This window comes from Mastigoproctus giganteus, chromosome 8 (assembly GCF_048544385.1).
Source record: "Mastigoproctus giganteus isolate SK-2022 chromosome 8, ASM4854438v1, whole genome shotgun sequence".
Classification (NCBI taxonomy): Eukaryota; Metazoa; Arthropoda; class Arachnida; order Uropygi; family Thelyphonidae; genus Mastigoproctus; species Mastigoproctus giganteus.
This window is the reverse complement of record NC_143582.1, coordinates 43,185,766-43,202,787: the sequence shown is the minus strand read 5'-3', so window position 1 is coordinate 43,202,787 and position 17,022 is coordinate 43,185,766. Positions and strand designations below refer to the sequence as shown.

Below are 17,022 nucleotides of genomic sequence, written 5' to 3'. Positions count from 1 at the left end.
GTAACATCGTCAGTTGATCCCACTGTACAGAATTTTAAAACTTTCTGAGACCACTGTACTCACCTTTAAGGAAGCAAAAACCCTTTCCTTTACTCCTGATAGTAATTATATCTTTAAGTAAATCCCACATCAGTACACTGTGATCACTGCCACTAGTGGTTCCTTTATCTGCAAATTCTTAATACACGAGTGATCACTGCTGATAACCAGATCAAGAGTATTACTCCCTCTGGTTGCCTCTAGAACATGCTGCTGCAGAAAACAATCATCCAATAAATCCACAAAATTCTGCCTAGTGTGTGAGTGACCAACCCACAAGTTCCAGTCAATATCTGGGAAGTAAAAATCCCCCATTATAAGACATTCTGATTTACTGGCCCACTCTATTTCTCTGTATAATTGTTCATTGTACTCATTCGAGTCATTAGGCCGATAACACACTCCTGCTCATATTTTTGCTTTCGTAGTGCTTATGTCACACCAAACTGACTCAACAGTGCACTGTTCATCTATATCAACTGGGTGCACTTCTTTTGATTTTATGTTTTTCTTAATTAACAGCATAACACCTCTACTCTTTCTATCCTGTCTATCCTTTCTGTACACATTGTACTCCCCAAATTCCAGTCCTGCATTCCTTATATCTGTGTGACACCACGTCTCTGCTATCCCAACAATATCCGCCTTTGATGTCTAATCAAATTTATTAGACATATTTCACCAAATTTATTTGCTATACTTCTAGCATTGGTATATATGCAAGCATACATGCTCCTATTCCTATTCCTAGTTAAAATGGGATGGGTGGATGGGATCTATCCAGTTATATTAAAGGAGGCAGCAAAGGAAGTAAGCAAACCCTTAGCCATAATTATGAGAGCTTCCTTGGACTCAGGGGAGTCTTGGTCTATGGGTACAAGGACAAGACTTCCTTGTACCCATAGACTGGAGATGTGCAAATGTGACCCCAATTCACAAAGGAGGATCAAAGGCTGACACAAGTAATTATAGACCTGTGAGTTTAACTTCTGTTCCAGGAAAATTAATGGAGGCACTGGTTAAAGAAGCACTGCAGGATCATCTAGACAAGACTTCAGTTATATCTGGGACACAGCATTATTTTGTTAAGGGGATGTCTTTCTTGACCAATTTGATTGGATACTATGATGCAGTCACAAAAGAACTGGATACAGGGAATAACTTTGATATTATATACTTGGATCTTAAAAAGGCTTTTGATACTGTTGCACATGGAAGACTGCTGCACAAATTGGAGCAGTGTGGCATTGGAGGCAAATTGCTGCTATGGATAAAGGGGTGGTTGAGGGGGAGAAGACAGAGAGTGGTAATCAATGGACACTGCTCATTGTGGACTAATGTTATTAGTGGAGTCCCCTCAGGGTTCAGTGTTGGGTCCATTATTGTTTTCTGTATTTATAAATAATATTGATGATGGTATATCAAGCTTAATGTCCAAGTTTGCAGACAATACAAAGGTTGGCAGGGTTGTTAAGGACACTACTGACGCTATGCTGCTGCAACAGGATCTGGAAAGGTTGAGCAGATGGGCTGAGAGGTGGCAAATGAAGTTTAACATTGACAAATGTGTAAAGTACTACATATGGAAACAGCAACCCCAGAGCAATGTATCAACTCTGTAGTTCTACACTGACAGTGGTAGAGAATGAAAAGGACCTGGGGGTAATTGTGCAGGCAGATATGAAGTTCTCTGAGCAGTGCAGACGGGCTGCAAGAGTAGCTCATGGTGTCTTGTCAATGATATACAGGACTTTTTCTTGCAGGGACAAGGAGGTGATTATTCCCTTGTATAAGGCTATGGTCAGGCCACACCTTGAGTACTGTATACAGGTCTGGAGGCCTCATTTCAAGAAGAATGTAGAGTTGCTGTAACGAGTACAGAGAAGGGCAACAAGATTAGTGAATGGAACAAAGGGTTGCTCTTACGAAGAAAGGCTTAAGTTTTGCAAATTACAGTGTCTGGAGACTATGCACCGGCGAGGTGATCTGATAGAGGTGTATAAAGCCTTGAATGGTTTGAGCATGCTCAATGCTGATGGGATTCTTCCTCTTGCTCAGAATAACCACCTGAGAGGGCATAAATTCAAATTGAGGAAAGACAGATGTAGGATATATGTGCGGAAATTTGCCTTTAGCCAGCGGGTAGTTGGTTGGTGGAACAGACTTCCATCCCTTGTTGTGGAAGTTGATAGCCTAAATAAATTTAAGGCTCAGCTGGACAGGTATTTCGAACGAATGGAAGGGTGAAGTGGAAGTTTTTTGGTTTTTTTTGGCTAATGCTGCATAAGCTTGCTTTCTTGCATCATATGCCTCTACTAATGCTAATGCTTGCACTGCAGCTAAAACAAAACTGATTTAGGGAGCACTTGTGCCTACCATACAGAGATAGGAGAAATTTAGTGAAAGTGTGGATGACTCATTTCTTCAAAACAACAGATGAATTTTCTAGAAAAAGGAAAATCACTCTCTCCTAATTCTCTACTAAAACAGTAGAAAACAGGTTGGTCAGACCCAGTGTCCACCTTGGGAATATGCCTTAATCTTTGCCAATGGCTGAGAAAAATTTGCTATATGGAAGTTTGTTAAAGAGAGGTCTGACTGCATTTTAATAAAAAAGTAAAAATTCTGATTAACAGGTAGAAATTTATGATCATTATAGAGAAATCCTTTTATTTTTAAAGTCATTTACACTGAATGTAAAATAGCAATAGGTTAATGAGAAATTGGCCAGGACCAACCACATAGCACGTTATAACATGTTGGGACGTTAAAAAGAGGGTTGCTATAAAGAGCTTGGACTGTATATAAAAACAAACAAAAATACAATTATAACATTTTAATCAGTGAGAGGGTTAGAGGTTTGATGAGGGGCAAACAGTTTTTTAATGCGAGGATTTGTGAGGAATGTACTAGTATAGTTCATTGAAAATACATGAATTAACGGAATATGACATTTTAGAAATAGAAAAACACAAAATACTTTTAAAACACCACGGAAATTTCTTACTATGCTGCTTACAAGTTTCACTTATACAACTGCAAAAAGTGCTGCAAGGTGCCTGGGAGAGACTCACAAGTGATAAGAATGGTCTTATCATCTCTGTTGATACATAGATTCCTAAATCACACATGAAAACAATGATAAAAGTAAATTTTGCATATTGTCTCCCCCGTTGGACAAATATCTGTGAAAGTTAACACTAAAATTGTAAGGGGACAGGATATCAACAAACAATTTCACTCATTCTTTAGACTGAACATTTTCAAAAAATAGCAGGCCTTGTGATGAAGCTTATTCTCAAATTTTAATAGTTGAGGAGTGACACCTTGTGTATAATTTTAATAAGAACAGAATAAGAAAATCTACCAGTAATTTAAAAAATTTTGCCTATTGATAAAATATTTCTAAAAATGTTCAAAGAAAAAACATTGCAGATGATTTTGAGCAATAAGTTTTAATGTCTGATAATGAGCTAAAGGACATGACTATATGGGCACAAACACACTATTACCACGTCACATGAACCTCGTCATGTCCCTGTCTCAGAGTAGTACTCTGTGGTCCCTGTTTAATGTAAACTGTGAAGTCGGTCAGAGAAGAAACGTCACTGTAGCATAGGGTGGCCAGATTACAAATTTTATCTCTAGGTACTCATGCTTATGTTTGGGGTATTCATTCCTCATTTAGGGGTACTCGCATTATATCTTAAGAAAACTGAACAGTTTTAATAACAGCCATTTTATTTCTATATTTTGTTGATTTTTACAAGTTCGGGGAATGCAAAATTAGTCAAATTTAAATAAAATTAACCGAATTATAGCCCATGCTTTAATTCGTTTAATTCAGAAAATTTTATTGCAAAAGTTATAAACACTAAAGGAAACTTTTATAAATATTAAAATCAAATGTTTTACATAATTGTTTACAATACACATTCAATAAACCTGATTTATTTTATCAAAAAGAGAATATTTACCTAGCAATACTTTTCATTTGAGCAAATTTTCTTTTAACAGTTTTTCATTTTTTAGTACTTAATGAGTAAAATTCTTTGCATGACATATTGTGATTGGTTTTCTGCAACAGTTCTCCTTCAACATTCTTTAGGGCTAATTTATTTCTATCCTTTTTCCATGTGTTAAACATTGAGCTAAATACTTGCTCACTCATTGCATTTGAGCGAGGCAAAGCAAAAACAAAATTAATATTTTTTTCTGTATTACTTACTTTGCATACAGTTAAAATTTTTATCCAAAAACCTGTGGTATTTTTGAGGTCTTTTGTCTCGATATTTCAACAGAACATATTCTTCATACAGCAAATTGATACTGATATTGGGAATTTTAAATAAAAAAAGTTTGTTGCCTGAGCCTTAAACCATTACAACAAAATAAAAAAGAAGTCAAGTAGAATGTAAAAGGTTACAAAGTAAGCATAATATTAATATTCTACAACCCTCTTTGTAAATAGGATAGAATGTTGTATTTGAGTCTTTAATTAAGGGTGCATTTCAACAACAAATTTATCGTCAGTTAATTCTTTTTTCCTAAATAATCATCTCAACAGGGTGTTTTATGATTTCTGCCTTTTTCAAATGTTAAAAAAGGGTATCTTGGAAATTTTATTATACTTCCAAAAGGGGTACATCTGGCAACCTGTAACATTTTGTATATGTGTCGTTCTCTTTGAGGAAAGCTGAAGCGAAATGAATTGCCACAGTTCATCCTCCTCTTCAGATTTTGAAGAAGATTTAGAAAATGCATGCGCTTTTCTTATAGCCGAGAAAACAAAAGAGTACGCAATGGATACACGACATCAACTGGAAGAGAACAGAAAAGGGCAAATTCCATCATTTACTGTAGGACTTAGAAGATGATGAAAATCGTTTCACAACGTACTTACGGATGAATAAAGAAGAATTTAATTTCCTATATAATCCAATTAAGGATGACATTCAAGGGCAAAATACGCAATTTCGAAATTCAATCAGTGCTATGGAAAAATTAGTTATATGTTAAAGGAAAGTTAAAATACTGCAAGTTTAATTTTGAACGAGAGCTTATTCTGTCAAAATACGAAACAGAAATTTTTAATGAAATTTAATAACAACAAAAAAACTACTTCTCAACCCTAAAAATTGAACTTGTAAGAAATTGTTATGAGTTGTGCAAATTGAAATGATCGACTTGTTCGTCCTCTCAATTTGTAATTCTGTTGGTCTGTTTTCCTCCTTTGGCCATTTTTGAGTGTCCCTGTGACTGGACATTTGCGGTGAGTATGCCAAGTAGCTGGTCGAAGTGGAGGGTGCTTCGGAATAGGCACAGGAGCAATGTCCTTGAAGTTGTTGTTATTTGTTTTCGGATATTCTTACTTGTGCACTGAAAACAGATTATTTACTTCAAATTTAATTTTCTATTAGCATTTCCTTCATTTTCCTCATCTCACGTGGTCGAAATTTCTGTTCAAACAGAAAAATCTGAGCTCCTGACAATGTCATTCAGCTTTGAAGCCCGACGTGTTATCTTGTGAATACAGCCAATGAGAACAGTGCTCTCTGAGCAATAAAATAATTGGTAAATATAGCTCCCCTACATTTGACATTAGATATGTATACGAGTGAAGTCTCGTGAAGTGATAATAGTGTGTTTGTGCCCTAAATCTCATAACGGTCATGATCATAAATCTCGGCTTGTTTCAAAATCATACTCATTTTTCAGGACTATATTATGCAAAAGTTAGTCATAAGAATTCCTCACCATTGTTTTAAGAGTTCTAAAGCTTCTTTTGGAATAGCACTGTTTGTTACAAGTACTGAAAACTGATTTGTATGCACTGTGTTCATAACGTATGATCCAGAATACCAATGCAAACAGGATGAAGTTCTTGTTAATTTAAATGCTCTTCTAATCAATACCAAACTGTGAAATCTGAAAAATAGAAACAAGAGTGAATGAAATCTTCTAATTTTTTAAAATTCCAACAGATTACCATAACATGCACATACTGTACTAGTCATTTCTAAACATATTTCATCCATTTAATCTCAGAACATTTATTATGTCTTAACCTTATTTCTGATAATAAATGTCCTCAATTTTGAGTTACACCCAACAAGTATACTAATTAAATTTAAACAAATACACTGAAAGGAAAGAATTCATGGGATACCTAATTCCTAGGCAATGCAATGCTGTCACTCCTCTCACTAGTGGACAAACCCACCGCTTGGCAGGTATATGGGTAGACTGCATCACTGCATCCACATTGATGGTAATTCAATGTCAGTATGGATAAATGTTGTGAGTTAACATTAGTAGAGGCACATGATGCAAGAAAGCAAGCTTACACAGCATCAGCGAAAAAAAAAAAAAAAAAACCCATTCCCATTTCACTGATCCATTCATTCCAAATGTTTGTCTAGTTCTGCCTTGAATTTATTTAAGCTATAAACGTCCTCAACAACAGATGAAAGTTTGTTCCAGCAATCAACTGGAAGTTTGCCTTCCAGTTGATTGCTGAAAGGCAAACTTCCACACATCTATTCTATAACTGTCTTTCCTCAGTTTCAATCTATGCCCCCTCAGGTTTGTAATCTGAGCAAGAGGAAGAATCCCATTAGTACTGAGCCTGCTCAATCCATTGAAGGCCTTAGACACCTCAATCAGATTGCCTCGCAGGTGCCTAGTTCTCCAGAAGCTACAATTTTCAGAACTTAAGCCTTTCTTCATAAGAGCACCCCTTTGTTCCCTTTACCAGTCTTGTTACCCTTCTCTGTACTCGTTCTAGCAACTCTATATCCTTCCTAGAATGAGGCTTCCAGACCTGTATGCAGTACTCAAGGTGTGGCCTGACCATTGCCTTATGCAAAAGAATAATCACCTCCTTATTCCTGCTCGCAAAATTCCTGAATACCATTGATAAGACCCCATGACAAGACTACATAAAATTAAGCTTTAATATTATATTTCTATATGCAGCCATTAAGTGATATTTTGATCAAAGGATTGGCAGAAATCCCAATCTTAAATTAGTCCTATTATGGAGTACTGCATAAATTTAAATAACATACACTGTATGACCAAAAGCATTTTAACATTCTTCAATGAATATTATGTATTATGTCAGAAGCCCACACATAAATACTTGCTCAGATATACCAATACAAATCTTGTGGTCCTGCCTATACTGTGGCAGTAATATAGAAACAGGACCTGTCATCAGCATGACAATATTTCGTATCATACAGTAGAAATCATACAAGGCTAGTTTGTGAGCAATGATGTTGAATGGTGGGACCAGCTGGCTCAGAACTCAGACCAAAACCACTCTGAACACCCCTGGGATGAACTGGTGTCAGATTAGACTGGGCCAAAATAACCTTCTTCAAAATAACCTCTGGCAGCTGCTTTGCAGAGGAATGGGAGCAAATTCTGAACACAGACTGACAAGGACTACTATGGATTAGGTTTTGAATTAAAAGCCCTATTAAAATCCAAATCCAAACGCTTTTTTCATATAGTGTATGTTCTAATGATGCAAGTCCCGTGATCTAATTCCAACATATTTATTTTCACATACCAGTTTACATACACAAACTGGTATGTGAAAATACACAGTTCCCAGAGTCAAAGCTTATATACCTGCAATATATTGTGACCATAATGGCATGACCTCTTGCAAACGTCGTGCAAGGCCGACTAACTCAGCCGTGATGTGGAAAAAGTCCTTAAAAATTCCTGCCATCTTCAAAACAATTTGAACCCATGCATTTCCAACACAGTGTGGAAAAATAGGAATTGTAACTTTTGTGACACTCTCCAGTGGCTAGTAGTTTATAAGTATTATCAGTTTGATATTTGCAAATTAACTACTAGAACAAATGAACTGCAGCCAAAGTACTTAAAAAGAATGGCAAAGCAGTTTGTAATCAACTTCATATGAGATGTAGAAAAAGTACATCCCATATTAGGTTGGGTTATTTTTTTAATATAAAAAATAAATGATGCTATTTTCAGTTTACAAAAAAAGTAAACTGAAAATGTGAATTTTGCTAATTTTTCAAGTATAGGCACATGGGACCTCAGTAATCCTGCACACTTCATTTAGATTTAATAATGGCCGATGGAATTTCAGAAAAGACATATACAAATGCTCTATGATTCCTTTAAAACAAAAGGAATCATAAGAGCAAATGATGAGGACAAACGAAATGAGTGATAGTTGAGGCAACCAGTCATTGAGATTCTGTCAGAAAAAGAAGTGAGGCTTGACAGACTGGAGTAGGAAATAGATATCATTGAGCTGCTTGGAACTCAGACCACATATATTTTTGAAATGAATAAAGTTTTTGGGTAGCTTGATCTTTTTGCAGATGGGTTTATTCTATTACTTTGACTTTTCATGACACATTATGTTGATAAGATAAAAGTTGGAGGGGGGGGAGACATGAATTAATTAAATTTCTGGATATGACATACGCAGCAAGGATATACCCAGCTACTTGACATAATATGGCCTCAGTTTCCCCCACATGCACACTACTCACACAACCACATCTTAAAGCCAATTCACCAATTCATAGTGTTCCCTCAAAATATAAAGAATACTGGATCTCACCATGATGTCTGTTATAATTTCAAAAAGCACAACCCATTCTATATGACAGAAGAATGGAGAGATACTGGAAATTTGCTCTATAAACCAATAAGCAAAGCGCTGCAGCTGATGCTCTGAATGCAATGTTAGAAAGAGTTGAAAAACTTACTTTGGAGAGATACACAAACTAATAACTTAACGACAGTCATAAGCAGAAGCAGAATTGATTCTTGCATTGCCTCTATTATGACATGCAGGAGCATGATCAACAAGAGATGGGGAAGACAATGGCTGATGAGAGTCCACATGGGGGTAGCAATAACATGGGCAGTGTAAGAGTTACAAATAGGCCCACATTTACATATACACTAATGCTGGGAGTATAGTAAATAAATTTAATGAGTATGAAGTATTGATTGTCACCACAAATGCTGACATTATAGGTATAACAGAAACATGGTGTCACTCTGATATTGAGGATGAAGAATTTGAATATGGTGATTATAATATGTACAGAAAGGACAGATATGGCAAGAGTGGGGGAGGGTGAAGTTTTCGGTTTGCACATACTCTCAAATAGTAAAACCGTAGACAGAGGTTACCAGTGTAATACTAAGTCAGTCTGATGCGACATAAACACTGGGAAAACAAAAAAATGTCTGGTGGAGTTTGTGACAGGCCAAATGACTGCAATGAATATAATGAACAACTATACAGTCAACTAGAGTGGGCTAGCAAATCAGAATGTCTTATCGTGGAGAATTTTAACTTTCACGAGTTCCAGATTGATTGGAATTCATAGGTTGGCAGTTGCACAGTAGCAAAGCATTTCTCAATTTGTTGGATAACTGTTTTCTATACCAACATTAGAGAAGCAACTTGATCTAAATATCAGCAGTGATTCAGATTGTATTAAGAACCAACCACTTAAATAACCTCTAGGTAGCAGTAATTAAACTCTATTAAAATTGATAATCTTGAAAAATGTAAATTCCAAATAGGAATCGTTTAGAGAAGTAATCTTAGAGGTCACTGAGCATTTATATTGATTAAAAGATATTGTTCAATATTTAGACCAAAATGGATGTAAGTAGAACTTTTAAGGGCTTAGGTAAAGAAAGCCAACATGAGAATGACAAGAAATGTCGGATAACTTACGCGGAAAATTAGTTTCCCGACAGCGGACTCTAGCGCTGCTCGATCGGTAAACAGACGGTACGTGTTATCAGTCTGGGACCGAAATCGAGGATATATTGATTGACAGGTAGGCATGGCAAACGATGAAATAATGATTGGTGGTGGGTGCGACAGAGGACAAGCTACTGTGTAGTCATTGGTTGGCATTATAACGTGTATTTATGAGTAAAGAACGGTGTATAATAGTTTTGTAATGAACGGTAAACAGGTAATAGTAGCGATGAATCTTTTAAAGATGGAAGAAATTGGTAAGGAAAATAAAACGTTGGTTGATTTTTTGATGAAAACTAAATTAATAAAAGTTTCGTTCTGTTCATTTTTATGTTCTTCATTATGTTTTTTCTCATTATTAAAAGCAGATTTTTGGAGCTCATGAGTGTTTTTACTATACTGTTGATTTAGGTTTGGTAACGAAAAAAGGAAAAGGTTTCTTTATTTTTCGTTATACTTTGTAACCTGACCTTAAATGGTAGGTTAGGAAATAATAGAAATGGTTTCCTTATATTTAGTGACCTAACCTTAAATGTTACGTTAAGAAATAATATAAGAAAAGAAAGAAAGATTCTCTCTCTCTCTCTACATATATAATGAATAGCTGTTGATGAGATGTTGATTGACGTTATGATACATGTGTATCCGCACGAGTATCTTTAAAAATAAAAGTACAATAATAAAAAAATAACGCTATACTCCCGAATTTGGGTACAAGTTTTCTCTGTGGAGTGGGCGTGGTCTTAAACTACGCCCACTGGAGATATAGTATAGTCGAGTTCTGTGATTGGGCGATTATGTAATGCAATAAAGAGTTCTTCTTCTTCTACTGTGAATGCGTAATTTTTGCTTCTGGTTGTTTCATTGGACGTGAATTTAGTTTGGTTAAGAGCAGTGATTTTCAACCTTTTTTTAATAATGGCACCCCTAAGTAATTTATTTTATTTTGCAGCACCCCTACTCAATTTTCTGCCTGTTTGATCCAATTCTCTCTCTCTCTGTATATATCCGTGCATATATATAAATATATATATATATATATATATATATTTTTTTTTAGTCAATTTTATTTAATGGTATCTATCTGTAGGGAATTAAGTGTATAAGGACCAAACTAACAAGTTAGTAAATGTAAACTAGCTTTAGCCTAGAAGGCCTATATAAAGTTATATTAATGAAAATGGAAATAACAATAAAATGATGATGAACAATGAAAATAACAATAAAAATGATAATAAACAAGGAAAATTGTAAATAACATTCTCTCACTTGGCTATCAGTCTGCTACTTCTTCGGGGGCTTTGAGCAGACCGATAGCCAGACTAAAAGAATGTCTCATACCTACCCGTTTCTGTTGTCCCCATTCCGGTTTTGCCAGATTTTAATTTTTAATTTTTAGATGATTGTATTGAAATTAATAGAAATTAAATGGGAAGTGCTAATAAATGAGAATAGATAATATGTGTTTAATTTAAATTTTGTAAAATTTGTGTTAAATTTAAATTTTGTAAAAGTAGTGTCAGAATCATCAAACTAGGTTGTTATTGTTGTTATTTGGTTTTTTTTTTTAGGAGCATTAGCAACTAAGGCCATATTGCTCCGGGATATGCGGTGGTCATTCCCTGACCTTTCCGCATCCACCGTTTTTGGTGGTGACGGGCTCGAACCAGCAAACTGGGATAGGCGACACAAAGCCCAACGGGTATGTATCAGATTAAATGAGAATAGGTTCTTACTTCCTTGTTCTGTGGTGGTCAGACTGAAAAGGGGTTAATTCCCACCTGGTTGTTTTATGTGTTGATTAAATGATACTGCGCAGTCGCACTTTTCATTGACTATGGCATGATGGTGAAATTGCTGTAGGCAATATGTCCTATGTCAATGCAAATGTTCTGATAGCCTTGAGAGGGTTTATATCTGAGTTAGTGGGGGGGGGGGTTGCCTCTGATGTCGGAAGGAACCTATATAAATGAAATGATGTGTTTATACCAGTACAATAAGTGTTAGTATGATTAAATATAAGAAGTATGTTAAGGAAAATGTGTTGATGTAAATATATAGGAAATGCTATCCCCTGGACAAGGGCCGGTATAGCTTTTCTAAGGCATAACGACCCATGTTTGTCCAGGGGGATAGCTATATACATATTTACTGCCTCCTTCAATGTGAATTTTCATCCTGTGTCTCTAGGTTTTATACTGTATTTGTATTTAAATGAAGGGATATAAACTTGTTTAAAATACCTTAGGCACGATTATTCTGTTGTTGGGAGTTTGATACAAGTGATAAATTACCATTAATTAGACTGTCTGATTTGGGGGGGGCGGATTTGGTCAGCCGGGTTACAGTGCAATCAGACGATGAGCCTCTTCTGAGCACAATAAATCCGGGAATCAATATTGGGAAGTCATTATCTTAGTTTGATGATGGACACTGGTTTTAGACAACCAGGTAAAGGTGGGCTATGGGCCATTTATTGGTGTTATAATTCTAAACTGGTTCAGTGTATTTTCAATAAGCGTATTGGGATTGGCGTTGGGGTGGTGTAGGTTGAGGTTCACAAGTATGGTGTCTGCTGTAATTGGCAGGTATATTATTCTTGATGAGAATATCTATAAGTTTTTTTTATTACTTCCGTCATGTTATTTAGATTATTGCAGATGTGTATTTGTCTGATTTCTAATAGTGTTGCCATGGATATGCTTAGCCAAATTGCTCTCCCAGTTTGATAAGCTTTATAGCTGGGAAGCTAAAATGGTCTCTCTTATCATAATGTCGAGTGTAGACATTGTCTTTGGTGATGGTGATTTCGCTGTCAAGGTAGCGAGCTTGTAGGTTGCTATCCGGGTTGGTGCGTTCTATGGTTAAATCTGCGGGATAAATTTCCTGGGCTATAATGTTGAAATTGATAACCAGGACATCATCAATGTATCTGTAGAATATAATTTCTTCTTTGATATTGTTTTTGAAATAATGCAGGTAAATGTTGTATCTGTTTCTGATTTCTATGTTGATATTTTTTATAGGAAGGTATGTCGTGGTTTTATTTATGACATCTCTGATGTTGACATAGTCAAATGAATGATTAAGGAATTTTATAATGCAGTATTCTTTTTTTGTTCTATCTGGGTAATCAATTCTGATTCTGAATTTAAATATATCTTCTAAAGTATGGATGAAATGTATGTTATGGAGCAGGAACTGCTAGCCCCCATAGCCATCCCCCTACTCTGCACGTAAATGCTGTCTCCCATAAGTACGTAATTGTTTTTGACATTAAGATTAATAAGGTCGTGCCAATACTGCTTATTACATCCCATTATATTTTGATAAATTTCGTAGTAGTGTAAAAGAACTTTTTTTAAATTGTCGTGTGATATACTGGTGAAAATGTTTTTAAAATTGTAAGTGACTTCTGATTCTATTGTTTTTTTATGTAGTCTAAATATTTTTTGTTATTGGAGATAAATTAATATTAGTGAGTTGGTTGGCTATAATATTTAATTTGTCCTCCATTAAATTACTGGATGGTTTTATGTAACTGTTTTTGCCAGAGATGATGAACCTTTTTCCAATGGGGACTTTATGGAATTTGGAGATCCAATATACAAATGGGTATCTTGTATTATCTATTTTTAATTTGATTTTTTTGTGAATGGCTATAAGTTTTTTGGTAATGCAGCTAGGTGTGGAGTTCACGAGCTTATATGTATCGCTGAGGTTCATCTCCTCTTTAAGCGTGTCAATGTAGAACTTTTTGCATATAACACTGAAATTGTTATTGGCTTTATCTGTATTTGTAATGACAAATTTATTTTGTAGTTCTTTCATTTTATAATTAATTCTTTTAAGGTTGTATTGTTTAACACAATTTTGGCGTGGTATGATTTCTTTGAATCTAGCCAGAATAAGTTCAGTGGAAGTATTTATCCAACTTTGAAAGGCTTCTAGTGGTGTGTTGAATTTGTAGGCGGTTTTAAAGGCAAACTGTAGAAGATCCATGTAAATAGATTTGCGTGTGTTTTTTAGGTTGGCTTGGGTGTTGGGTCTGAATTTAATTCCCTTTTTCATAATCTCCCTTAGGGTATGATCTTCTATAATGGAAGGTCGCCTGTAATGATATGATTGTAATGGGGTCTATGTATATTTTATATTTGTTTTCCTGGCAGTAACAGGGTTGATCTGTGGTGTTCATATTAGCAATGGTATTTTTATAGTTACATATGGCCATCCCTATTGGCTTGTTGTATCTGTTTCTGATTTCTATGTTGATATTTTTTATAGGAAGGTATGTCGTGGTTTTATTTATGACATCTCTGATGTTGACATAGTCAAATGAATGATTAAGGAATTTTATAATGCAGTATTCTTTTTTTGTTCTATCTGGGTAATCAATTCTGATTCTGAATTTAAATATATCTTCTAAAGTATGGATGAAATGTATGTTCTGGATATTGAGTTTTTGGTAAATCTTGCTTAATGCTTTTAGTTTACTGATTTTAAGAGCAAATAAGGTATTGTGTATGGTTTTCACGTTGATGGGATCCCTATCCCATTCTGTGAGAAGTTTATCAAAGTCGTTAAGATTTTGTGGCCCACTCCTGTTGTGATCGCTGTGTTCTTGCTTAATTTTACCATTTTTTATCCCATTAACGTGCAAGTTTTTAGTTAGTTGAAAGATGGTTTTTGTACATTGTTTGGGGCTAGTGTAAGTGAAATTTCTGCCATTGAATCTATTATTTATTCCGTATGGGTAAAGGGATTTATATTGTAGTATAAACAGGTCTTCTGTAATTTCTCTTTTTGGCGGTGTTTTCCATTATTGCTAGGATGGCTATAGATATATTAGTGAAATTGTGTTTTTGGAAGTGTCTGAGTTCTATTACATTGGTGTATTTGTCTGTAGTGTTGGAGCTGCTGTCTTTTGTGGGATTTTCACCGTATTTCTTTATTTGTGAGCGGTGAAGATTTAATTTTATGTGTAACTCTGTACTGGTTTGCCCTATATATTGAATTCCACATATTTTACATGTAATTAGGTATATAACATTTTTTGTATGGCAAAAAAATGGTGTATTATCGGAGGTTTGCTGGTGCTGGCTATGCGTGTATGGACATGTTTTGCATTGTTTACTGTTACATTTTTTAAATTTTAGTTGACTCTGGTGGCATAGACTATCTATATAGTCTTCGATGTGTGGGAAGAAATTAAAAACCTTAGGACCATTGGATTTCGATTTATTCACTTGTGGTGTGGCGGCACTGCATGCTATATGACCATTTTCAGATGTCGGGTCCTGTGTGGTCATGTCTATACCTGGGGTGCAATTTATGCTGTGATACCCATACAGCATGTTGTTCCAATATGTAGTATTATTCATTGTGTTATAAGAAATTATAATGTTATGATGATATACGAAAATATAAGGCCCGGTTCCATGTTAATACACTTTACTTCCTTTAGTGATGGATTTTTTAAAGTTTCTTGTATAATTTTGATTAAATTTCTAATAATTATTAATTCTAATTATTATCATCATTATCACTGTAGTCCCAGGAGCTGACGAGCAAGGCTGGATACTAGCAGAGTCAATTATATTGTGTTCTTACCGAAGACTATAAAAATGATATTTGGTAAAGTTTACCATATTAGGTACCTGTCAGTTGTGCAACATTAATGCTATTAGGGCATATTGCACATAGGGCAATTAGGCATTATACGTGCATGAAATTATATTAGTCAATTTTATTTAATTATATCTATCTGTAGGGAATTCTAAAGATAGATATCATCTGTATAAGGCCCAAACTAACAAGTTAGTAAAAGTAATCTAGCTATAGCCTGGAAGGCCTATATAAAGTTATATTAATGAAAATGGAAATAAAAATAAAATGATGATGAACAATGAAAATAACAATAAAAATTATAATAAACAATGAAATTGTAAATATGATAATAAACAATGAAAATTGTAAATAACATTCTCTCACTTATATATATAATATTAAAAAATATATGTGTTATATGATATTTATTACAACAATATAATTATAAAAATTACATTTCATAATACACATTTTATATATATATATATATATATATACAGTATATAATTTTATTCTTTGTATAGAAGTACTAAGTAAACGTCAATTATAGATCACCACAAAATTAAAAAGATACTGTACGCCATTTTATAATAAATAAATATATAAATTAAAAAATAATAATATAAGTTTAAGTAACTTAAACCCAAATTACGTGGCACCTCTGGAATGTTGTTGTGGCACCAGGGGTGCCACATAATTTGGGTTTTGGGTTTTTATCTACCGATAAAAACCCAAAGAGACTTATCTACCGGTTTAGAGGGAAATACGAAGTTATCATTTGCACGTGTGCATTTGGTTTTTTTTTGTCGCCATTTTCCTGGTGCTGTTAGCATATTTTCTGCTACCTTTTGCTTGTTGTGTTAGGTGTTTTCTGCTTTCATTATTGTACCATTTACGCATATTACTCTCTGCTGCCATCACGTGTTATTTTCCCTTTTTTGTTGTTTCTTGTTTAGTCCCAATGAAGCGAGTAAATGCAAAATGTGAATGTGGTGTTTACCCCCCACCATACCACTGTTTTTGTAGCGGAAAAGGAGTTCCCTATTTAAAAACAGTGATAACGAATATTCTATCCAGAGATTTTGCCCAGCCCTCGCTAACTACAGTTTTGGTTAAGGTGTTTATCCCCCTCCTTACCACTGTTTTTATAGCGGAAAACAGCTTCCTTATTTAAAAACAGCGGTAACGGATATTCCACAGAGAAGTAAGATAAGTATGTTACTACTCTGTGAGATATTCTAACCAAAGATTATGCCCAACCCTCGCTATATGGAATCATAGTTAGGCTTTTCATTCCCCTCCTCACCGCTGTTTTATAGCGAAAAAAACAGATCCCTATTTAAAAAAACAGCTGTAAAAGATATTTAAACAAAGATTAGGTTTTTACGAATCTTCGGAAGATATTTAATTAAAAAACTGACTTATTTTTCAAAATTTATAATTATTTTCGCTTATTTTAATAACGTATTCTAGTTAAGAAACTAAAATTACTGTAACACAGAGCGAAAATGGATACAAAAATAGATTTTGACAAGTTTAATAATAACAATGGGAAATATATATATATTAGATTAGATACATACAAACAAAAA

The 17,022-nt window shown here is 34.7% G+C and overlaps 1 protein-coding gene across 3 annotated transcripts in view; it reads right to left on the bottom strand.

Moving 5' to 3' along the window:
• LOC150081492 (glyoxylate reductase/hydroxypyruvate reductase-like) overlaps positions 1 to 17,022 on the bottom strand; it is a 240,693-nt gene that overhangs the window by 201,507 nt on the left and 22,164 nt on the right. For 2 of the 3 annotated variants that reach the window (XM_090379326.1, XM_090379327.1), the window contains exon 2: positions 5,797 to 5,967. The exons of the other annotated variant lie outside the window; for it this stretch is intronic. In XM_090379326.1, coding sequence (XP_090235452.1) covers positions 5,797 to 5,967 — 171 coding nt within the window. The remainder of the gene's footprint in view (positions 1 to 5,796; positions 5,968 to 17,022) is intronic. 3 annotated transcript variants of the gene reach the window in all.